Source organism: Cherax quadricarinatus, chromosome 6 (genome assembly GCF_038502225.1).
Source record: "Cherax quadricarinatus isolate ZL_2023a chromosome 6, ASM3850222v1, whole genome shotgun sequence".
NCBI lineage: Eukaryota > Metazoa > Arthropoda > Malacostraca > Decapoda > Parastacidae > Cherax > Cherax quadricarinatus.
In genome coordinates this window covers 31,167,857-31,194,209 of record NC_091297.1, presented here as the reverse complement: position 1 = coordinate 31,194,209, position 26,353 = coordinate 31,167,857, and the positions used below count along the sequence as shown (strand labels likewise).

The 26,353-nt window shown below is 41.5% G+C and overlaps 1 protein-coding gene across 2 annotated transcripts in view; it reads left to right on the top strand.

The window, feature by feature from the left end:
• The window catches only part of LOC128694275 (organic cation transporter protein), a 173,161-nt gene that overhangs the window by 29,295 nt on the left and 117,513 nt on the right, over nt 1-26,353 (top strand). For both annotated transcript variants that reach the window (XM_070081238.1, XM_070081233.1), the window contains exon 2: nt 11,198-11,297. In XM_070081238.1, the coding sequence (XP_069937339.1) occupies nt 11,207-11,297 (91 nt within the window). In that variant the 5' untranslated portion in view covers nt 11,198-11,206. The remainder of the gene's footprint in view (nt 1-11,197; nt 11,298-26,353) is intronic.

Sequence of the window (26,353 nt, the reverse complement as noted above, 5' to 3'; positions counted from 1 at the left end):
TGAATGAGCCCATAACTCGAAATTGGGATGAAACAGAAAATGCTACGTGAATGTAATTTTTTTTTTCAAACTGGGTTATAGTTTAATGGAATAGACTATCTGCTAATGTTGTAAATGCGAAGACAATACAGCCGCTAAAGAAGCAACTGGACGAGCATATTGCAAGTATTAAGCTTAACTAGATATAGCGTTGTCTACTGGGAGGAATTGCCTACTAGGCCATGGCATCCCGTGGTCAGGTAGGCAATGCTCTGTCCGTGGTTCAATCCCCGGCAAGGGTGGAAACACTGGGCGTGTTTCCTACACCTACTGTCCCCATTCACCTAGCAAGCAAGTAGGTACCTAGGTGTTAGTCGACAGGTATAGGTGGCATCCTGGGGGACAAGATTAAGGACCACAATGGAAATAAGACAAAGTCCTTTGATGACGCACTGACTTTCTTGGGTTATCCTGGATGGTTAACCCTCCGTGGGATAAAAGTCCGAACAAAATCTTATCTCTCTGTTCCAGTAAGTTGACCAACAAATTATATATAGACAAAGGTAAAAGAGGCCAGGAGTGTGAGGTTGCCTTGGATACTCGCTATTTCACTCAACCATTAGCTAAACCCATACTAAAACCTGCACGGACTGTCATACATACAACTGAAGTTTGTTCAGTGGCTGCATCAGGGCAATCAGTTGGCAGCGACACAACCAAGTAAATAATAGTAGTAGTGATAGAAGTAGAAGGTTGGCATACCCTCAGAACTGGTACACAGCTTCGTAGGTGGCAGTGGAACAACACCAGCAGACAGTCAGAAGCATCACTAATTAAGTAGAGGTAGTTGTATCGCATATTTTTCATCCAGTTCTATCATTCCTAGAAATTCCAAACTTTTTCAATGTGTATTGTGTATTTTGTACATCTGTTTTTCATGCTAACAGTTGTCGGAAGGAGTAGAGGGTAGAGGGAGAGAGAGATAATTGTGCTTTTCCTGTTCTTGTTCTATAAATTACGAAAGATAATTGAATATTACAAAAAAAAAAATGCATTTTAACTATGTTTGATGCTACTTAAGAATATGCACTTAAAAACATAAAAAAAGAGACCGTTTTAGCATAATACACGGCTGTTTTCTCTCGTCTGCTTCCCGGTCTGAGCCGCCTTTTAAGGCACATTTATATTATAAAAACTCATAACGTTCCATGAAAGCTGTATATACCGGATTTTTTTTTATATTTGTGGAGAGCAATTGACCCAACAGTATCATGATGACCATTTTCCATTTTGGAGAGTTTTTTTGCCACCTAAAAATCCCTGAAGTATATACAGTTCAGCGTTTTTTTCACCATTTTCGGCCGGATTTTCTAAATTGCTTAAAATCCCACCGAGGGTACTATTTTCTATGCTGATTCAGAATATACACTTTAAAATGTAAAACCAGATCATTTTAGCATCATATGAGATCTTCCTTTCCCGGTAATGCCTAATAGAGGAAGATAATATTTTCAATATTTACAAAAAATAAGTGAAAGTTATCAAAAATAACGAAAAACGAAAAATTACTGTAACTAAAAATTAGGAAAAGTATTTATAAAGTACGAAAAGTAACTAAACATTACCAAAAAAAAAAATCACTCCATTTGAAGTATTTTTGGTGCTACTTAATTAACCGTTCTAGCATAATACAAGACTGTTTTCTCTCGTCTGTTTCTTCCCTGTCTGAGGCGCCTTTTACATCACATTTACCTTATAAAAACTCTCATAACCTTTCATGAAACCTGTATATTCCAGATTATTTTAATGTTTGTGGGCAGCAGTTGATCCAACAGCGTCATCATGGCTATTTTCCATTTTTGAGAGAAAAAGTTTTTTCGCGCAAATAAAGCCCTGAACTAGTGATCAGCTTTTTTCGCCATTTTTGGCCAGATTTTACTTAAAATCACTACTCCATGGGTACTATTTTCTATGCTTATTCATATATACACTTAATAAAATTTAAAATACGATCATTTTAGCATCATAATGCCTAATAGAGGAAGCTAATATTTTCATTAAGTCTATTCATTATGGAAAATAACTAAAAATAGTGAAAAATATCTGAAAATTACGAAAAATAACTAAAAGTTATCAAAAATAACGAAAAATTGCATAATTAAAAATTAGGAAAAATAACCATAAATTACGAAAAATGACTAAACATTACCAAAAAATATCACTCCATTTGAACTATTTTTCCATGCTACTTAAGAATATGCACTTAAAAATATATAAAAAAAATATGTTTTAGCATGATACTAGGCTGCTTTCTATCGTCTTTTTCTGCCCTGTTTGAGGTCCCTTTTACGCCACATTTATCTTACAAAATCTCTCATAACCTTCTATGAAAACTGTATATTCAGGATTCTTTCATGTTTATGGGGAGAAATTGATCCAATCCGTGAAATTTTTTTTTCGCCTGAAAAAAATACGTAAACTGTAGTTCAGCGTTCTTTGCCATTTTCTGCCGGAATTTCAGTTACTTAAAATCACACCAGAATATCCACTTAAAAATTTAAAATACGATCATTTTAGCATCATACGAGTTCCTGATACACACGATTCCCACACACACGAGAACGATTAGATAGACATACACACGAGGTCTGCAAGAGGATAGTGCAGCGAGACGTCTGTGTTATCGCTGAGCAATAAGACCCAAAGTTACATTTTTTGGGGGTTATCTTGAGTGCTAGTTTGATCAGAGCTGAGAGGAAAACTTGTTTGCTGTCACTTAGAGCCCCATGCTTTCAAGAGGGTAAGGCGGTGACTAGTTTGCTAGTTTTCCCCCTCTCCACCCCACCACCTCATCTTACCCCATCCTAACCCCACAATTCCCCAACAAATACGCTGGCCTGACCACGCACACACTGCTTACACTGCTATCCTTCTACTTTTCTTGTCTTCCTCTTTTTCGGCAACTCGTCTCTGGCGATTTAAAACAAGGCAAAGTGACTATCCAATAGCCCGTGCGGTATTTTAAACTTGGGTCGATAATTGCCTTGGGCCCCGTCCCCCTCACTCCTAGTGGGTAGGCTATCTTAGGGGCTGACCTTCGTAAGTCAGCTGAAGTAGGGATATTTATGAAAGACAGATAGGAAAGATTTTCTTTTTACAGAATATATTATGTGTCAGCTGTACCTTACAGGGAATCATGCAGAATATAAGAGTAAGAATTCGTGTCACTGACAACCAGGAGTCCAAGAGGGAAATGCTTGTATTTGTACCAGTTCCACTGTTGCACCAGTGGATGTATTCCAGACTCACTCTGGTGCAGTACTTCTACTCTCCTCTGAAGAGGAGCTGCTCCAGTTGCTCAGTTATAATGTTTGGAGTTCTGCCCCTCATGAAGCGCCCCACCCTAACCTTATCCCCAACATAGACCAAGCCCAAGGACCCTTCATCAATCCCTGTGTCTCCCTGGTCCTCAGAGATAGATGTTATGAGAGGTACGCTGATGTTCATATTGGCCAAGAAGATAGCAGGTAGCAATGTTAAGCTCTGCTCTATTTTAAATGATTTGTTAGTAGCAATTGAGCCAGGCCCTTAATCATCCCAAATAATGTGAACTCAATAATGACCTAGTCCCCTTAGGACAGGAAGTGAGTGCCCTCCTCCACAACCACACATAATCAAACCTCATCACACAACCAAGGCCCAGCTGTAATGGAAAACCCAGTTGAAACTCAGACCAGTGAGTTAATTAATGCCCCTGAACTTGCATCAGACACTGATGCACAATCTGCCGCTGTAGAAGCTGACCCAAAAGTGCAAGTAGTTTCCAAGGATACCTCAAGTGGACTGAGCCATTTCCACATGGAGCCTCCACTGTCTCGTACAGTAAGTGTGGTGAATATGCAGATTGAGGCTGTGAATGATATGCCACAGTTGTCAGATGATGAATCTGACGCATCAGTTAATATCACCAGCAGCAGTGAGGAAGACCAAATAGCCGGTACCCAGAAAACCACTCAGGACTACAATCCTGCCCTTGACGAGTCGAGTAGGGAGAGCTTGCACACACCTTGCAGCTATAATCTCAGACACAAACTCTCTGTACGCAGCAAAAACGCAAACTACACGAAATAATGGGGATTACAATTTTACAAATTAATATTCAACATTTCTTTAACAACCGCTGTCTCGTTGAACTCGAACTACACAATTACAACCCTGACATCATCCTTCTGAATGAGACAGCTGCGAGAGTAGACCAACATATGAAGATACTAGGTTACTCTGCTGTGGAGAAATCGAGTGGGTCCTTTGGTGGAGTGGCTGTCTTTGTGAAACTAGGATATGCATATTGTAACATCCACATTGACGAAGACAACATTATAGTAATAGAACTGACGACCTCATATGATCAGTTAATAGTTGGAACTGGATATTTTCCTCCAAGACAGCTATATATAGAGTTCATTCTCCTACACCAGATAATAAGCAGAAATGTTCCAACAATCCTGCCAGGAGATTTTAATGCCCATCACCCCGCACTCTTCAGCTTCGGCGCCTGCCATCCGATGGGTGACCTATTTAATATAATGACAGCAAGAAATCTATCATTCCAAGGCCCATTCTTTGTTATATGTAGGCCCTCATCCGGGTACACCTGCTGTATTCTTAACCAACAGAGATTGTGACCTATACCATTGCAGAGTCTCCCCTGGTGGAAACATAGGATCAGACCACATCCCTGTTATAATAACACTACAGGCATCGCCATTTAGAATACCCACTCCGAGACCCAATCTAAAAGTACTAGGATTTGACTCCTTCAGGGACTACCTGTGCAATGACCTTACTGTTTCGCTTGAAAACCAGCCTTCAACTGCAATCGACGAGGCAATCAGCTCCTTCCACGAAAGAATCATAGAAGCCACTCATGCAAGTTGTCAGTTAAATTCGTCAAAGATCTATCGGTAATATAAACCAATCAGGGAAATTAAGGACTGCATGAAAAATTATCAAGCAGAGTGTAGATGGCACAGGCAAACGAGACAGCCCACAAGGGCTATACTGCAAAGGTTGAGAAGAGAATTAATTACCCTGATCACACAACACAAAATGAGTTATGGAAATATCTTGTTCTTCAAGCTAATCAATACAAACGTCAACATGAAAAGTGCTGGAGCAAGATCCGCCAGCTTCTAGGGGTAAACCACAAGGCTACCTTTTATCTAATACACTTCTTCACAGACGACGACGATGAGAAAGTGGAAATCAAACTTGATGACCCACAAGATCAAGCCAATTTGATGGGTGATGTGTGGGAGAAAATTCTCTCAAACAGTGATAGTAGAAGATTTAATAATAACCATTACCAGTGGGTCAACGAATGGAGAGACGACAACCGAGCTGACCTCCAACCAATACCATTAATGATACATTTACCCTTGAAGATGAACACCCCCTTATAAGACCAATCACACTCAGAGAGATAAGTCAAGTTATAGGCAGAATGAGTTATGAATCCCCTGGCCTGTCAGGTATGAGTAAAACAAGGTTCTTACCCTGAAATTGCAAAATGTGGTAGATATCTTTAATGCCATCTTGACCTCGGGACACTCTCCCGAGGCACTTAAGACAACAAGGATAATACTCATTGCAAAACCCAACAAAGACTAACATAAAACGGAGAACTATAGACCTGTCTCCTTACTTGAAGTCACTGGGAAAGTCCATGAGAAAATCACCTTTTCACTGAAAAACAGGTTGGATTCATGACCCACAGAGGAACCCAAGAGGCTATCAATATCATCTTCGATGCTGTGGACAACCTGAGGAAACAGGGCAACTTTGCCCTAATTTCAACCAGGGATGTACACAAAGCTTTTGATAGCTTGTAGCACGACGGACTCATATTTAAACTAGCAGACCTTCCGGACCACAACTGGACTTTTCTCAGATTCATATACAACTTATCAGAAAGAAGCATCATTCTTACCCTAACGGCAAGTCGGAAGAGCCTTTCACACTGTCAGCTGGAATGCCACAAGGCTCGTGCCTTAGCTCGATATTCTTCAACATATATATAAACGATCTTCCTCAACCCGAGTTCAACGATACTATCATCACCCAATTTGCTGATGATGTTATCCATGTAGTATCATCCACCCCCATAACGGGAAAACATAAACATGTGAGGGTAATAGAAAAAAATGAATACTGAACTACAATGAACAGCAGACTGGGAGAAGAAATAGAGAATCACGACCAACCCAGACAGTCCTCATCAGCACCATCGGGGGGAGGGGGGGGTATCTCCATCAGAGGTACACCTATTGCCATATGAAACCCGAACAAGATCTTGGGATGTGAGATAGACAGATTACTCCGCTCCACCTCTCACATCTCTGAAAAGGTGAACTTAGCAAAGCCCGCCTCAGCAAACTATGTAGGTTTAATCAGGCCCCTTCCCACATCAAGAAACACTTGTATAAGATGATGATAAGACCTATGTTTGAATATCATTTGTGTACCCATGTCACTAACAACGAAATCCAACATGCTATAGCTACAAAGAGTCCAGAATAGAGCACTCCGCTTTATCACAGGCAACAGGAGGAGAGACAGAATCAGGATGGAAGATCTACACATCCAACAGGAGACAGATGCAATAAATAACAGGCTTGATAAACTAAAGAAGGGATACCTATACGACATGCAAGACCTCTATATACCAGACAGAGAAAACCCTCCCCAACCAACAAACCACCGACTACATCATCAACACACCTCCCCACAGAACCCAAAGAATGACCCTCCAACAAAGAGTGTGACGCTTCATTTACAAGGATAATTTCCAGGGAAGTACAGTGCCTGCACTCTGAAGGAGGGGTGTTAATGTTGCAGTTTAAAAACTGTAGTGTAAAGCACCCTTCTGGCAAGACAGTGATGGAGTGAATGATGGTGAAAGTTTTTCTTTTTCGGGCCACCCTGCCTTGGTGGGAATCGGCCAGTGTGATAATAAAAAAAAAAAATAATAATAATTTCCAGAGACCAACGATCCTGAGTGACCTGCCAGAAGATATAGAAATATGGGTACCACCAGAACCTTTATGTGTCTAATAAGGATAAAATCACCCCAATTTATAGACTTCATCATTAACTAATTAACACTTACATCTACTTACAACCTATAACTTACTTCTACTTACATCTGCTTACAACTTATAACTTACGACCTACTACGACAGGACACCACCTCTGAAGCAGCTGAGTCAACCAGTATCTCCAGGAAGCAATCGACCTACATCAAACGCCTTGCTACTGTCATTTCCGGCATACGCCCTGCAATCGCAAAAAAGGCAATTGCAAAAAGTATACCCCTTACCAACTCAGCGCCATGCAGTTGTACATCTGTATAACTGTGTGAAACTGATGGGTAGAGTGTTATATTACATTCAGTGTAATTGATTTCAGTAATAACACTACACACAAATACTTGTATTAAAATGCCCCAAAGTGGTTAGACCACTTACCTTTACTACCCCACCTCCACTACCCCCACCCACCCTTTTCCCATATTTCCATCCTTACCCACCCTTCTTTCCCATCTTACCAAAGCTCTGGTCATAATTTGCATTGACCATTTTTGTGGTGATCTGGATTATATCAGCAGATGGTGGCGAATTCGGGAATGTAAAATTGGGGATGTTGTTTAGCCTGAAGAGTTCATTGATGGTGGTGTTGAACGTTCCTGGTTTAGCAATATTGCACATACGGGCATACATCATACAGTAAAATATCTTGGTTGGTTCACAGTCAAGGATTACAGTGGTGGTGGAGGGTTGAGAAGTTTAGTGGTATCTGCCTGTAATTTAGCGATGGCAGCCCCTCAAGGAAGGTTCCTTGATGTTGGTGAGGGGCTCTTGATTTAGGGAATTGGATCTGTGCTCCAGTTCCCCGAATTAAGCCTGAATGCCTTCCACATCCCCCCCCCAGGCGCTGTATAATCCTCCGGGTTTAGCGCTTCCCCCTTGATTATAATAATAATAATAATAGCGATGGCAGCTTAAGTGGGTGATCTGGAAGAGGACTTCTTTTTTGCTGCTTCTTGACTTTTCTTCAGTATTTCATGTCGTGTAGGACATTTTTCAGCAAGAGTGTGGTGGTTGCTCTTGCAATTGAGGCAAGTTGGTGGAGCGGTACTGGAGCAGGTTTTGAAATCGTGGCCCTCACAACCACAGGTCGTGGACAACGTTTTGTCCTTAATAACCTTAATCGGGCAGACCGCAAAATATGTGGGTGTGAGCACGTGATTTTCTGCACATGTCATCCTACTCGTGCCACGCATCTAGATTCCCGTTCTTTATTTCTGACCAATCACAAGCCTTCCCTGAGTCGCTTCAGCTAAGTGGTGCTGTCCTGTTCTCGCTTCCCATTGGTTGAGAGACCAAGATGTAAACACTTCTGGCTTGGCGTGTCGCCGAGAGTAACATTTTTTTCATCTAGTGAGACTCAAATACCCTTGGATTTTATCCATTGCAATGTCGGTAAGTACTCATTGTTATGTCTAGTGCATAAATGAATAGTTTGGGCATATTTTGATATATATATAAAGGCCGTGTGAACCATAATATGAGTGTACCATGCAAATGAAAATAGTGCAACAAAAGAGACCTCAAAAAATTTTGTTGTCCCCTTTTAGGGCCAGTTTTCAATTTCAGTAAATAAATATTTATAAAAAATATTTCTATTGCTTATATGAATTTTGTAGCGGTCTGGATGTGTACAGAACGTTTTTATTGTCCTTCCAGATCAATGAGAAATTGTTTTATGGTGAGCCCTCCAACACCAAGTCAAAATGTCTGTGTTTTGGAGGAAAGTGACTCAGAACTGGAGGTAGATGACCCAGAATTGCTTGAAAGTGGTGATGAATACTTGCCACTGGATGATGAGGAAGAAACGCCAGCCAAAAAGTGAAAAATAGTCAAGAAAAAGAAAGATATTAGGATCGAGGAGATGCCTGTTGAACAAGAACAATTATACCACATCGTCATTTTTTGCTTCGTATGCAAAGTAAATCTATGCATAAAGAAGGATAAAAATTGCTTCATACCCTTCCATTCTGGCAATTAGTAATATACAATGACTGTCCTTTCTCAGGGAATTCAGGAATATGGGACTTGAAAATTTTATCCCTTTGCAATGTGTCTATGTAGCAATTTGGTTTCTTTTTATATTTTTCTAATACCTAAAAAAAGTTTGGATACAAGTTCCATTTATGTTTTTCATATTATCTGTTTGTATAATAAATTAGAAAAATAGTTATTTGCTGTTTTATTAACCTTTGCAAGTTTGCAACATCCAAATTTATACTCCCTTAAATGGGCAGCCCATAATAAATTAGGGTTTCCCTGACTAGCAATTGCTTGAAAACTAACCATCAGAATTCCATTTATATGGGCTCATTGACCTTATATTGAGTTACTCTATCCACTATAGGGAGTTCAGTTCGAATTTCTAAATTTATGGCCATTTGCCCCATGAAGGGTTAGTGGGGCAGTCTTTAGTGTTGTGCATCTAAGAATAGCAACTCTGTCTGTGTGGGAAATAGTGGTACCTTTCTGCTTCAATGTAGCTGAGGATGATGAAGTAATAAAATATGGCCATACCTTCAGCTAGAGCCTGGGCAGCTATGTTCACATCAGTAAATGTGACTTTAAGCATGGATGAAGCAGTATTAATTTTTGTAATGCGCTCCACTGTAGCCCAGGAATTCTGGTCTTCAATGACGTCTTGAGGTCATCAGTGGCCCTTAAAATTTCGGTCAGCGAGAGTGGTGGTGGCAGAGGTAGTGAGTAGCTTTTCAGCCTCAAAATCATCGTTACACACGACAATAAAGGCGTCCTGGAGCGTCAGAATAGTGCTAAACTTCACTTGAAATTCGCCCCTAAAGGCAGCTGCCAGTGCAAGTTTTGAGGAGTCGTTCACAGTTCCATTGCAAGGTTTAATCTTTACACGATTAGAGTAGCTCATCGTGAAGATCAAAGACGATGACGACGAAGGTTTAGTCGTCGAAAAGATGGGTTGGTGGATGATTCATAATCAACTGAGATTCTGCAGACGCGTGTAAATGAGAACGAAATGAATGGCCCTAAAGACTGTTATAATTACCATAGGTCTTAGTGGATAGGTATGCATGATAGACACCAAGTGACATGTCTAAGAGTGCGGATTAACATCGATGTAAAAGGTAAGAGACAGTCAAACAATAATGTGGACGAAATTAGGTACAGCATGGCGGGTGAGGCAAAGAAGATGATACAAGACTCGAGGAATCACAAATGCTAGTGAGAGAATAAAGTTGTGAGCTAACAGATGCTGAAGAGGGGAAACTTTAGACAACGTTTCGCTCAGTCGTGGCCCAATATCAAGTCGGCAGTATATGAATTAGTTTTGAATTGTTCCAGCCACTGTGTTGTGGGTTATCTGTGAATTGTTCCAGCCACTCTGTTGTTGGGTAGCTGTGAATTGTTCCACCCACTGTATTGTAGGTTAGCTATAAATTGTTCCAGCCACTGTATTGTAGGTTATCTATGAATTATTCCAGCCACTGTATTGTGGGTTAGCTGTGAATTATTTCAGCCATTGATTTGTAGGTTAGGTGTGAATTGTTCCAGTCTCTGTAATATGGTGTAAATTGTTCCTGCCAGTGTATTGTGGGTTAGCCGTAAACGCTGTGAATTGTTTTAACCACGGTATTGTGGGTTAGCTCTGTTCCACCCACGGTATTGTGACTTATATTCTTCAAATCTGAGTAACATATACAAAGTGAGGATGAGAAACAACAGGAATAATGTCCCCATGATTTAGCTCGTCATTGTTAAAGCTTGTTAGCTGCGATAAGATCAATAAGACTGTAATGCAACACTACTCTAATATAAAGAATGCGGAAATATTTAAGATATGAATTAAAGTTTTTCTGACAGTGGGATAGGCACCTCTTGCAATGGAAAAAATATAAGGCAAGCATAGGAAATACAGCAATAAAAGGCAGTAGATAGAGGAGATACGATAATAGAAGACAGTAGGTGGATGAGATATGATAATAAAATACAGTAGATGGAGGGTATGCAGTAATCAAAGAGAGTGGACGAACAAAGTGAACAGAGTGAAAGAGGCGAGGCAGCATGAGTGATCTCTCACTTTGTCTTCTTTGTGTCCTCAGTTAGCAAGGATGACGGAGGAGGAGGATGGCTTCGACCACCTGCTGACGAAGCTAGGATTCGGGCCATGGCAAGGAATCACCCTCGTCACCACGTTTCTAGGTAAGTGACCTTCCCTCCCCCCCTCTTATATAACACCAGTCACAGTCACAATTCCGTGACTGGAACAATACACAGATAACATAGGAGAGAGGAGGTTATGACGACGTTTCGGTTCGACAGGAACCATTTACAGGTCACACTCGTAAATGGTCCAAGTCGGATCGAAACGTCGTCATGAGCCGCTCTTTCTCCTATGTGCTGGTTATTTGTGTAAAGTCATATACCAACAGAGACGACAGCTAGAATAAAGTCTTCGCTCACATATGTTTCACTATATTTATTTTTATTACGCTATTTATTCACCCTCAGCTTCAGTTTAAATGACCTGGAAGCGGCGCCATTTAACAGATAATTAACATCGGATAAAAAGAAAAAGTAAACTATAGAAAACAAGAATGGAAGAATAGAAGAAATAGTAAAGCGAACAGGAAGAGAAAAAAATGAATAATAAAGAAAATAAGAGAACATGGGAGAAGCATAACGTGAGTGAGGTTGTGCAGGCAAGGGTGACGCGCCTCGCTGATTTAACGAAATACCACTTGAAGTATTCTTTACACAGCTCATCATACACTCTGACTTACATCACAGCCACGCCTCCATCTCTGGATTGCATCACTGAGTCTCTGGAAAAGAAAGCTGGTTGGTCTGGGGTCCTTGGTTGGGGCTGCGAGTTTTTGTTCTTTCTTGATGCATTGTTGAGCAACTTTTGGGCTGTTTTCTTCACAATGAAGCTGTTCCAATAGGACTGTTTGTTGTCTTTAGGAGGAATAGGTCTGCTTGAGGAAATTTCATGGCTGTCTCACTGGCATAATACCTTGATGAACTTTGGGCTGTGAATTCCTACAGAAACGTTCAAGTCACTAAAAACCTACACTTTAGAGAACCTTATGAGGACGTTTCGGCTCATCCATGACCATCGTCAATTGTTTCAGTTACGCAATGTTGATTTTTTTTTTATTCATCAGAGGCTGTCGAACATTCTGGGACTATCTTATTAGTTCACTGGATGCAGGACACCAAGATAAAAATGCCAGAAATGTTCTCTGTGAGCCACTATCTTTTCCGAAAGTCTAAATGAAGGTGTTGCTTGGTTCCACTGGTGATCTTCCAGCGACAGATTTTGTGCTTTCCTAAATAATAATTTCAAGAGTTCATTATATTCACTCAGTTTTTGGGTTGTCAAAGCACTGAAATTAGAATATTGTGAGGGATAACAAAAGACAGTCAGAGGGCAGAGAATGAGTTTTTGATGTGGTTTGGTTGTTTAGAAAGGATGGAGCAAAACATTCCGACAAAGAGCGTGTATAAATTTGGGGTGATAGGAAGGAGGGATATGGTTTTAAGTTATGATCTGAGCATCCAGCAGGCATGTGTGCATTCATGATAGGATTCAGAGAAACCGGTTAGCCTTCACTGGTTAGGTTAAGTAAAGTTTGCCAGGAAACATGAGAAGTCTTTCCTGATGCGGGTCTTTTTCATATGATGACTCGCAATTGGAGCTATTGGTCATCTGACCGAGGCCTTCCGCTGGCTTATCGGTCCACCCCTTTAAAAATTATAGTATGTTGTTATTTTCTGGGGCTACTACATTTTGCAGGTCATTCAAATTGTGATGTCCGCGCACTTACAGAATGATGATTTTTTTTTTTTTGAGTCGCGCTACCTTAATGGAAGACCTTTCAGATTTTTCTAGCCAAGTAAGATTCATCCAGATAATTGTACTGTAAACACAAATAAGTTACAAATAACTTAGCGAACACTGATTGTATGAGTGTGGCGTCTGTAAATACTGTATACTGCACTCTATCGAGTAGGTCCTCATTGTAATAAGTTATATTGCTACAGAATGATTTATAAAATTTACTTAACTTGTGCATTGGCATTATAACCTCTCTCTCTCTCTCTCTCTCTCTCTCTCTCTCTCTCTCTCTCTCTCTCTCTCTCTCTCTCTCTCTCTCTCTCTCTCTCTCTCTCTGTGTGTGTGTGTGTGTTCTGCCATGTGTTTTGTACTATGACGTTCCTGTCCTTTGTATTCTGGGAGTCTCACGTTGATCCCTGGCACGCTGTGTCATTTATTTAACAATCTGGTGAGTCATTTGCCTCACGACCTGGGATGTACAGGGATTATCATGAGTCTTGAAATTTAAGTTTCCTTTGTACTCCTTAAAAATACGAAATGAACCGTTCTCAATCTTGCAAGGCGTGATATCACCTCAACCTTCAGTCTGAGTGATATAGCTGTAACCTTCAGTCTACTTGATATCGCTCCAACCTTCAATCATACTATCATAGTCCTCCCGCCAAATTGCCACTGATCATTGCATAATACGATGAGAGTATGCGGGATATATATCCTTGAAGATCAGTGGTAAGATTTACCTGACGCATTCAACACCCTCTGTTAGTGACCTTTCCCTCCTGGGTGATCTAAGGATAGTTGCTAACAACCTCTCGCTTCAGTGGTTTTGAGCCAACGATGACTGCCTATCTGGATATCGCCAGTATGCGACGCTTAGCTCACACATTGAGGTCCGTGGTTCGATCATCGATTAATTGGTCTGTATATTTCGATCCCCTCCCGGGATCCTCTTCAATAGATGCATAAATGAAATGAGAAGAAGAATATTTATAGGCAAGGTTGCACTTCACCCCGTATGAGTGAGTGGGGGGGGGGGGACGTGTCAAGCAGTGACTGGGTGAGAAGACAGGTCCTGAAGTGAATCTAAATATTTGGGTAGAAAGTTCCTTTGTGCTTTGTAATTCATGAAGAAATACATAGAGTATATACCAGCGCCAAACCTAATACAGAATTCCAGCACATAAGGATTCACATAACAAAATGGAACTTCCTACCCAAATTTTTAGCTTCACTTTAGGACCTGTCTTCTCACCCAGCCACCACTTGACACGTCCCTCCACTCACGTGTACGAGGTGAGGTGTAACCTTCACTATATATTCTTGTTCTCATTTCGCTTATGTATCTGCTGAAGAGGATCCCAGAAGAGAATTGAAATAGACCAATTAATCTTCTGAGTTTGTCTCCATGTGGGTTATTATTGAGCACTGACAAGTATTTGTTATTCTTTAGTGTATATATAAATCATGATGAGTGAGTCGTAAAGCTTCAGGTCAGCGGTTTACGCGCTGGCCTGGAGTTTTACGACTCACTTGACGAGAGTTCAATCCCCATCCGTACCGTGGTTTGTTTGTAATCGTGTCATTACTATTTCGTGAGTCATCGTATATATATATATATATATATATATATATATATATATATATATATATATATATATATATATATATATATATATATATATATATTATATATATCCTCATCCTCATATCCGACATAGACAAGGATGTCAGCCACAGCACCGTGTCTTCCTTTGCAGATGACACCCGAATCTGCATGACAGTGTCTTCCATTGCAGACACTGCAAGGCTCCAGGCGGACATCAACCAAATCTTTCAGTGGGCTGCAGAAAACAATATGAAGTTCAACGATGAGAAATTTCAATTACTCAGATATGGTAAACGCGAGGAAATTAAATCTTCATCAGAGTACAAAACAAATTCTGGCCACAAAATAGAGCAAAACACCAACGTCAAAGACCTGGGAGTGATCATGTCGGAGGATCTCACCTTCAAGGACCATAACATTGTATCGATCGCATCTGCTAGAAAAATGACAGGATGGATAATGAGAACCTTCAAAACTAGGGATGCCAAGCCCATGATGACACTCTTCAGGTCACTTGTTCTATCTAGGCTGGAATATTGCTGCACACTAACAGCACCTTTCAAGGCTGGTGAAATTGCTGACCTAGAAAATGTACAGAGAACCTTCACGGCACGCATAACGGAGATAAAACACCTCAATTACTGGGAGCGCTTGAGGTTCCTGAACCTGTATTCCCTGGAACGCAGGCGGGAGAGATACATGATTATATACACCTGGAAAATCCTAGAGGGACTAGTACCGAACTTGCACACGAAAATCACTCACTACGAAAGCAAAGGACTTGGCAGACGATGCAACATCCCCCCAATGAAAAGCAGGGGTGTCACTAGCACGTTAAGAGACCATACAATAAGTGTCAGGGGCCCGAGACTGTTCAACTGCCTCCCAGCATACATAAGGGGGATTACCAACAGACCCCTGGCAGTCTTCAAGCTGGCACTGGACAAGCACCTAAAGTCGGTTCCTGATCAGCCGGGCTGTGGCTCGTACGTTGGTTTGCGTGCAGCCAGCAGTAACAGCCTGGTTGATCAGGCTCTGATCCACCAGGAGGCCTGGTCACAGACCGGGCCGCGGGGGCGTTGACCCCCGGAACTCTCTCCAGGTAAACTCCAGGTAATATATATATATATATATATATATATATATATATATATATATATATATATATATATACATATTATATGTAATACATATATATATATTATATATATATATATATATATCATATATATATTATAATATATATATATATATATATATATATATATATATATATCAGTAACACTGCGACTAGCCGGGGATTCGAACCCATGTCGTTTTGACCCACCTCATGGTGAGCGAAAATCACACATGATGCTCTAAACCGCGGGACCACACAATCCTACAAGAATGTTGCACCCAACAGAGCTAGGTGTTTTACCGCCATCTGAGGAGATACGGTGGTGTGGGTGCCTTTGATATATATATATATATATATATATATATATATATATATATATATATATATATATATATATATATATATATATATATATATATATATATATATATCCTAAATTACTGGGAACAGTTGAAGTTCCTTGATTTGTATTCCCTGGAACGCAGGGGAGGAAGATACACGATAATAGACACTTTGAAAATTCTAGAGGGATTAGTACAAAATTTGCACACGAAAATCACTCCCTACGAAAGCAAAGGATTCTGCAGGCGGTGCAACATTCCCCCAATGAAAAGCAGGGGTGCCACGAGTACACTAAGAGACAACACAATAAGTGTCAGATGCCCAAGACTATTCAGCTGCCTCTCCGTATACATAATGGGGATTACCAATAGACCCCTGGCTGTCTTCAAGACGATAGTCAAGCACCAGCCGGGCTGTGGTTCATACGTCAGTTTATGTGCGGCCAGAAGTAACAGCCTGGTTCATCAGGCCCTGATACACCACGAGGCCTGGTCATAGACCAAGCCGTTGGGGCGTTGACCCCCGAAACATTCTCCAGGTATACAGAAACGTGCTTCAGGGGAAATTAACGAGGTTCCTTCCCTGAGCTGACTGAGTATTTCTTTCTCCTACCTCCCCCCCTCCCCCTCCCCCTCCCCCCTCCCCCTACCCCTCCCCCCTTCCCTCCCCATATAATATGTGAACTTTATTTGAGAATAAAATAATTAAAAAGATAAAACAAAATACATTAGAAAGTAAACAGAAGAATGTGACATCATCTCACCGTAATTTTTGCTAAACAAAGTGTGACGTCACATCGTCCAAAATCACCTGTCAAACATCAGAACAGTTCTTCCATAGAGAAAGTCTATATGGATTAAAAATGCAAGATATGTCACCAATATTAATGACAAAGCTCCAAATACTCGACAAATTTGCATAACTGATGACTCTCTTTATATTGGTGGAGAAGATCAGAGGATCTTAGTGGAAATAAATCAAGGAAAAAATGGTCTTGTTTTATTCTCAGTTTAGTGTCCCGTGGCCTGGTAGGCAACGCTCTTGCTTCACACGCTGAATGTCTGTGGTTTGATCCCCGGCAAGGGTGGAAAACATTGGGCGTCTTTCCTTATACATACTGTCACAGTTCACCTAGCAAGCAAGTAGGTACCTGGGTGTTAGTCGACTGGTGTGGGTCGCATCCTGGGGGACAAGATTGAGGACCACAATGGAAATAAGACAGACAGTCCTCGATGACGCACTGACTTTCTAGGGTTATCCTGGGTGGCTAACCCTCCGGGGTTTAAAATCTGAATAAAATTTTATCCCTCTGGGTTAATTATTCAATTAATATCTTCGATTTTTACCCAACGAAGCTATACTTTGTATTTTTTTTGGGGGGGGGGGGGGGGGGGCGGAGGTGGCCTCGTGGCAAAAGCCCTCGTCTCACACCGGTGAGTATCCGGGGTCGATTCCCGGCGAGGGTAGAAACATTGGGCGTGTTTCCTTACACCGATTGTCTATGTTCCCCATCAGTAAAATGGGTACCTGGATGTTAGTGGACTGGTGTGGGTCGCATCCTGAGACAAAATTGACCTAATTTGCCCGAAATGCTCTGTATAACAAGCGGCTTTCTATATAGTAGTATGTCACTGATGTCAACTAGGACTGTATACCTTGTACATGTACTTGTAGAAATAAAGATATTATTATTATTATTCAGCATTCAAGAAACATTGGGAACACCATATCTTAATGACAACATCATTCTTTATAGTTACCAATCAGATTTTAGGAGATCTTACTCAGCCGACACCTTCCTAATTAATATGATGGATTACATGAGAACTGAAATGTCGATAGGGAACCTCACAGGAATGGTAACCTTAGATTGCAAAAAGCCTTCGATACTGTCAGTAAGTAAGTAAGTAAGTAAGTAAGTTTATTCAGGTATACACAAATACAGTTACATAGAATTATCCTAGGATAACCTAGGATAACCCAAAAAAGTCAGACAGAGTGACTCCATTGGGGTCCTTTTACCTTATTATTATAATATAAAGGTTATAATATTTTCTTATTATTCTATAATGAAGATAACATCTTATTATCATACTAAAAAGACTATCTACTACACGAGGGTCATTAAGACTATCTACCATACGAGGGTCATTACTAGGAATAAGGTAAAATTTACACGTATGTTAGATAAAAAATAGAAAATCATTCCCCTCCCTTTCTGTAGCTACATTCATCAGACACCTTTTGGCAGTCTTATTGAACTGGTTCATGCTATGACTGGCTTTGACATGTGCGGGTAGTCTGTTCCATTCCTTTATTGCTGTACAATAAAAGGTGTTTGAAGCCTGGCCAATGACTGTGGGTACTACAAAGTTGTGCTCTCTCCCCCTAGTACTATGATTGCTTTGGTTCCCAACCTTGACAAAATTGACAACAAGATATTCTGGACACTGTTTGTGAGCAATTTTATAAACATGATTTAGCTTCAGTTGTTTTACTCTGTCTTCAACATTCAGCATATCCAACTGCTGTAATTCATCCTGGCCTACATGTTCTCTTGGTCCCAGCCCCAGGATGAATCTTACGATTTTGTTCTGGGTGATTTGCAGTCTATCTTTCAGTTTTTTTTTGTCAAGGCAGAGTACCAAGAAGAGCAAGCATAATCCATATGGCATTGTATAAGGGCTAGACATAGGGTCCTGCGAGCCTCAGTAGGTAGACACTGTGCTTGTCTATACAGGAACTTCAGTCTGGTATTCGCTTTCTTTACTACACTGTTCCCTATCAATTCTCCTGACATGCATGGGTCAAAGGGGATTCCCAAATATTTTACTGATGAAACCAAAGTGATGGGCTCCCCATTACATTGAACATTAAAGTTATTTACCCTTCTCAGTTTATGTTTCGTGCCAAAGAGAATGGCTTCAGTTTTCCCTAGGTGTAATGATAGTTTGTTGTCTACTAACCATTTGCTGCAGGACTCCAGTTCCAGTGTTAAAACATTAGCAATATCTTGTGGGTCTTTACCTGACACTAACAGAGCACTGTCATCTGCATACAGTAGGAGTTTGCACTTGACACTGATAGGCATAGCATTGACATAACATGAGAATAATAAGGGACCCAGAATACTACCTTAGGGAACTCCACATGTTATCGGCAGGGGTTCTGATTCTGTTTTGTTGATTTTGACTATTTGTCTCCTGTTGCTAAGGTAGGACTTAAACCAGTCTACAGAACCTATACCGATAGCTTGAAGTTTATTACATAATATATTGTGGTTGACAGTATCGAAGGCCTTTTGCAGGTCTAAGGTTACCATACCTATGAGGTTCCCCTTTGACATTTCAGTTCTCAGGTAATCCATCAGATTAATAAGGGAGGTGTCGGTTGAGTAGGATCTTCTAAAGCCCGATTGATAGCTATGGAGAATGTTGTTGTCATTAAGGTACTTAACTACTTGAGAATACACCGCCCTCTCTAGAATTTTAGATATTATACTGAGTATACTAACAGGCCTATAGTTGCTTACATCAGACCTACTATTTTTCTTGAAGCTAGGAGTAACTCTGGCCTCCTTGAACCCCTCCGGTACGGTATTAGTGGTGAGTGATAGATTTATTATGTGAGCAATAGGGATTGACAGTTCAGAAGCACCATCTTTTAGGAACTTAGACGGGATGTTATCAGGGTCTGTGCTCTTAGTTGGGTTTAACCTGCTTAGTTCTTTTTGAGTAAAGTCATGAGATACACTTACTAGTTGACAACTGTTTGGGGTTACCCCTTTATTGGTATAGTATGTTTGAAACTTATCAGAGTCTGTGTTAAAGGTATTTGATGCAGCTGGTAGTTTACTTACTAGTGTTGATGCAACAGATGTGTAGTATGAATTAAAGCAATTTGCCACCTTAGATGTTTCATGGCATACCTCATTATCGATAGTGAGTACTATGTTAGACCTATCTACTGGCTTATGGCTATACCCCAAATGTTTTAGTTGTTGCCAGAGCTTTCTGGGGTTATGCTTATACTCTTCAATTTTTGAGCAGTAGTGCTCTGCCTTTGCTCCTTTTATAAGTCTCTGTACTCTGTTCCTCACCCTTTGGAATTCATTTAGTGCTGCAATATCCTGTCTGTTTGCTTTAAATCTTTTTAGCAGCTGGTCTCTGAATTTCATATTATCTAATATCTCAGTATTCATCCAGGGTTCAGTTCTTCGTTTAATCCTAACCACTTTAACTGGTGCAATATTATCAAGGATGGTAGTGAACATTGTTTTGAATTTTTCCCAGGCATCGTTTACGTCCGTGCAACTTGTTATCTCTGTCCAGTCACAATTGTGTAGCCTATTTACCAGTGTTTCTTTACTGTAGTTTCTAGTTGACCTCATTTTTATTGTCCTGTGTAGGCCTATCCTATCCCTAGTGATTTTCCTGGTGCAGTAAATGATGAAATGATCACTAAGACCTGTGGTAATGACGCCTGACTGACTAATGTTCTCAGAGCGGTTACAAAGTATGTGGTCAATTAGGGTGGCTGAGAACTGTGTGATCCGGGTTGTAGTATTAATTAGTTGAGTGTAACTATTTAATCCTAGAATTTGCTTATACCTTTTGCATAGCCCGTTATTTTGCTGCTGAAAACAGACATTGAAGTCGCCCAGTATTATTGTCTCGCAATTGTTTTCAACTCCGGACAAGACTCTGGAAAAGTCTTCTAAGAACTGGTCCTGGGTAGGAGGGCGGTAACTAGTTCCTACTAAGATGGGTTTGGTCTTAGGAAGCAGCACTTCAAACCATAGAATCTCCAGTTTATTGTTATTTAAATCAGGTCTTGGGTTGTAAGCTAAGTCATTTCTAATGTAGGCACATACTCCACCACCCTTTCTGTTCCTATCTAAGCGTTTTATATTGTAACCATCTATTTTGACCTCGTCGTCAGTCACCGTATCATCCAACCAAGATTCAGAGCTGGTTATAACTGCCGCCCTAATTTTGTTAGCTAGAATCCTAATCTCTGCCAATTTAGGAAGAAGTGATCTTGCATTGACATGAATAAAGTGAAGGCCTGTTTTCATAAAACAATCATAATCATCAGTATATGGCAATGGGTCATTTGTATTAAATTTAGGTAAATCAATGTCATCACTGCTAAAGGGTAACTGTGCCAAAGTGCATTTGTTACACACAAAATGAATTCTGGCACCCACCCCTTACACATTTTACATAAGGTGCCTTTTCTGTTTTTTATGCGTACTTTAGTACAGTGTATGCACCTGTTTGGTAGTGTTTGAGATAATAATGGCTGTATTGTCTCACATTGACCTATGTATGCATTACATATGGAGTTAAGGTTATCATTCCTAGCTACTAGACCGTCATTATCACCGCCATTTATCTGTCTGTTTTGCCTCTGCACAATAGTTTGAGGTCCTGGATTAATTTGGAAATCACCACTTAAGAGCGCTACAATAAGAGCTATGTGCCACTGTTTTTGTTTGGGTATGCGGTGTTGCCATACCTTGCGGCGACAGTGACATTTACTTTTCTGATAGGATGGCAACTGTTGGGCTTTTACTGTCCAGGGCGCTGTTACTCCATTCACCTTTTCCAACCCCCATGACTATATATTATGTATATATTATGTATATATTATATATTATGTAAGAAACTTGAAGCTATCGGTATAGGTACCATAGACTGATTTAAGTCCTATCTTAGCAACAGGAAACAAACTGTCAAAATTAACAAAACAGAATCAGAACCCCTGCTGATAGCATGTGGAGTTCCCCCAGGTAGTATTCTGGGTATGGGTGAGATTTTCGTGCGCGGATATGAGAATTTTTTTTTTTATATTTTATTTAAAACTTCATGTACAAATATTAATAGGTACATATATAAAAAAAATGAACAAGGACAACATCAATAAAACAATATATAAACACAAAACAATCCAGGCAACATCTGACAGTCTACTATATACAAGTTTTTATAACATATCACAATTTAAGAAGGAATAAAGTTATAATAACAAAGGCCACAAAATGGCTATAAATAAAACTCCTAAAATTACAACCTCAATACAATAATGCTCCAAGCTTAATGACAATCACCCATAATACCACTCGCAACAAATACACCAGACCTACAATATGCCTTATTAAGAAACCTGTGCTGCAACACAGGTGACCCACCATCCCCCCCCCCCACTCACACACACACATTGAAAACTAACCCTATCACCAACCTGAATAATCATGACATTAATTATCCTCAATTTAGGATTATTATGACACATGTCACTTGAGGAAACATTATTTACAACCATGAATGGTACAGGACTACCAAAATTACAATACCTTAAATAAGAACAATAATAATAGGTAATTACGTCAAAACTGATGCTGGACCACGTTACAAAAAAAAAAAAACAAAAATAACTCAGTGCTTCAAGGAAATAGTGAAAGGAAAACCCTCTCAAGAAAATTCAAATTCAATTGCAATACCAGTGCAAGTGGAACATAATACGCTACCAAAGAAATATACATGTTATATAATTTATAGGTTATACATTAATACATGTTATATATTTAATCTGCTCCTTACACCTTCCCCATCAAGGGAACTAAGCAAAACTTATCTTGCACAACCTCTCATCTGGTCACACACTAGTACCTCCAATCACACCCAACCACATCACTGCATTCCCAAGGAGGTGAGCCCGTTGAAATCCCCTGAACCCCCCCCCCCTTTTACCAACCCACTCACCCCGGCAGTTAAAGCCCCTTATAACGCCAATAAATTCCCTATTGTTTGTCCTCTATAACCCTCAGAAAAATACTCTTCCCACCTTTTCCCAAAAATGTCTCTGTTGCGACACAAAGTTCGATAAAACGTCGCCGCCAAAGTCCTTCTCAGCACATCCCCACCCACCTTCCCCCTCATACCCCATAAAACATATATGTAGTCCACGATGACATGCTAAACCTCTTACCACACTCTCCTCCACACCACTCATATCAAGACTCAACGCTCGCAATACCGCCACACCTTGACCCCCCACCCTCACCACTACCTTACGCATCCATACCCTGATGCACTCCAAACCTTCACAAAAATAGACGACATGATACGCAGTCTCTTCCCCACTGCATCTGCCACACCCCCCACCCTCAATAACCCTCCTATCTCGGAGCATCGCTCCCGTTGGCAAAATCCCATGCAGGAAACGGTACATAACCTCACGCGCCCTAGGTCGTATCCTTAATTTACTAAATCTTCGCCATATTACATCCCATGCATACATGGGGTAGATCCCTTCAACCGGCGCCACTACATGTCTCTCTAACAATTTACACAAAGTTCCCACCTTTACTTTTCCTGGTTCCCTGGCTAACATTAAGGCGCGTAACACTGTCTCGCATTCCTTCATTTCCGCCCCTCCATACCATTTCCTCAGGTGAGCATGTACCTTATCTAGCAGACCCTCCCTCCATCCACCTGCACTCATCACTTCCCTCTTAATAAACACACATTTCACGCGCTTTCTCAAGTCCAACAAACCCAACCCTCCCCTACATACCGGCAATGTCACTACCTCCCTTCGCAACCAGTTGCACCCTGAACCCCACAAAAATTTGAACACCATTCTAAGAATACTCGTGATCGCCGTTCCTGTTAACGGCATCACAGCCGAAACAAACCAGACTTTACTATATAGTAATACATTGATGACAATTACACGTTGCCTAAGGGTTAAATGGTGAGGTCGCAGCATTCCCAACCGTCGCTGCACCTGTTCCACCATCCTATTCGAATTGCTAACCCTTGCAGCACTCAGGTCAGCCTCATACATGACACCGCAGATTTTCAGACTCCCGGTCCTCCGCTGCACAACATCACATCCCCAATCTAATCTCTCTGTCCACTCTCCCAGCCCCATGATCATTGACTTTTCCAGATTTACCTTCATCCCAGTAGCTCTCCCAAAAGTGTGTACAACTTCCCCCAAAAGTCCTAACCGTGTCTCCTCACTTGCCAAAATAGTGGTATCATCAACATAGCCCACCAAACCCGGCCACGGCTTCAGCTCACCATCCCTCCCCCCCGTCCTTAGACGATCCTCCACCATCCTATAAAAGGGATCCTGAACACATGCAAACAATATTTGTGATAAAGGACATCCCTGCCGAAGACCCCGCTCCATGTTGACTCCCCCCCCCACACACCCATTGATTTGCACCCTTACCTTCGCGTTTGAGTACAACGTATCCACCCACCCCACTATTTCTTCGCCAAACCCCTGTCGTAGGAGAATATCCCTCAAAGCCTTTCTTTCCACCCTATCATAAGCCCCTTGCCAATCCAACGCCACCAACGCCCCTCTTTCCCTTTCCATGTCCTCCAGGAACCCCTTGATAATCCCGTGGCCCACGCTCATTGACCTACCAGGTAAACCAAACTGAGACTCAAACACGACCCTCCCCACAACACATTTAAGCCGATTCCCAAGAATTTTCGCAAATAATTTATAATCAGCACAAAGCAATGAAATGGCTCGATAATCCCGAAGGGTACTCTGCTGTTTACCCTTTGGGATCAACACCACCACCGCCGTTGCCTGAGATTCTCCCATCTTACCTCCGTCTTTCATGGCATTCATTAACCTTACTAGGAAACCCCTAAGCAGACCCCAGTGCTGTACATAAAATTCGCTAGGTAAACCATCGATCCCGGGTGCCTTACCCTTCCTCATGTCCATAAGGGCTCTCCATATTTCCCCCTCCTCAATGACCCCACCCAGTGCCTCCCGATCACTCCTCCCCAGTTTGCACGGCACATACTCACATACCTTCCCAAGAACCTCACCATCCACCCCACTACTTTTCCCGTATTCCTCAAACCATCTATCTGCATATGCACTCATCCCCTTGGTGTCCCTTAATACCTGACCCTCTCTAAAACCCCCCACAGAAGATATGACTTGCAAACCTGGTATTGTAGTCGTTCGCTGTCGTACCTTCTGTCCTCGCAGCACACAAGCTGATGGCTTGTCGCCCCAGAGTACTTCGTCTAACCCCGCCTGTACCCGTACAGCTGCAAAACGTTCTTCTTGCAAATCCCATATTCTGTCCTTCAACATGTGTATATCCTCCACCGGGTACACCCCGGCCACCGCCCCCCCTCGTAACAATTCCGTAATCTAGATTCTAAGTAATTTGACAAACCATACCGCAATTGATTAATGCGTTTGCCCTCCCTCACATAAAAATGACGTATTCGTAACTTAGCCACACTATCCCACCATCCTACCACGTCTTCCTCAGTTCTTCTGTCGGCACAGAGCTGTTCCCAAAATATTGCAAACGCTTCCACTCCCTCCCTATCCCCCAAAACCATCGTGTTCAGTTTCCAATAACTTCCCTGCCTATGAGCCAAAGCATCCCATCCCACCTCCACTAATACCGCCCTATGATCGGAAGACACCATCTCTATAGTTTTAAAAGACTCTACCAAAACCCTCTGAGATAAATATAACCTGTCCAAACGAGCCGCATATCCCCTTCTTATAAACGTATGTTCCACCTCCCACAGACCTCCCCCGAAAGCATCACGTAACTGAAGATCTCTAAGCAGGCCCCCCAAGACTGAGGAAAAATATCCCGCTCCTCTGGGTTCCACGTCTGTCTTCTTAATTACACAATTCCAATCCCCCCCCACAATCGCCACAGACGGTAATGTGCGTAGGTAATACACGAGCTCCTCCCGCACAAAATCCATCTTCACTTTCACGTCACTTTCTGCTGGGGCATACACACACACAAATGCCACTCTCTCTCCCATCCACCATCCTTCCACACGTAATACTCTCCCCCCTCCCCCCCCTCTTTCCTATGCAATACAAACGGGCTCGCCTCCCTGATCAACACACCCACTCCTCCTTTTAAACGCTCAGACGGCAACACATAAGCCTGATACCCAGGCACCACTAATTCACGACCAAGCTTAAAATTGTGCTCCTGCACAAAAGCTACGTCAACCTTATACCTATTCAAAAACATCCTGAAGCACTCCCGTTTAACACCATCACACAGACCATTAATATTTATTGTTACACACCTGAGGCCAGTTTAAGGTTTCCTTCCCCGCCTCATGTCAAGATTCTTCCCTTTCAGACCGTTCCCCTGGACTGTGCCTTTGCCACAGATTCCCCCCTCCTTCCCAACCATCCCCCCCCTTCTGTTGTGGCCCTCTCGCAGAGTCACTCTGGGTACCATAACCCCATGTCTTTTTCCCCGGCCTTTGCGCCGGTGTCAGAACATCGTCCGAATCTGACGCTGCTGCCCTTTT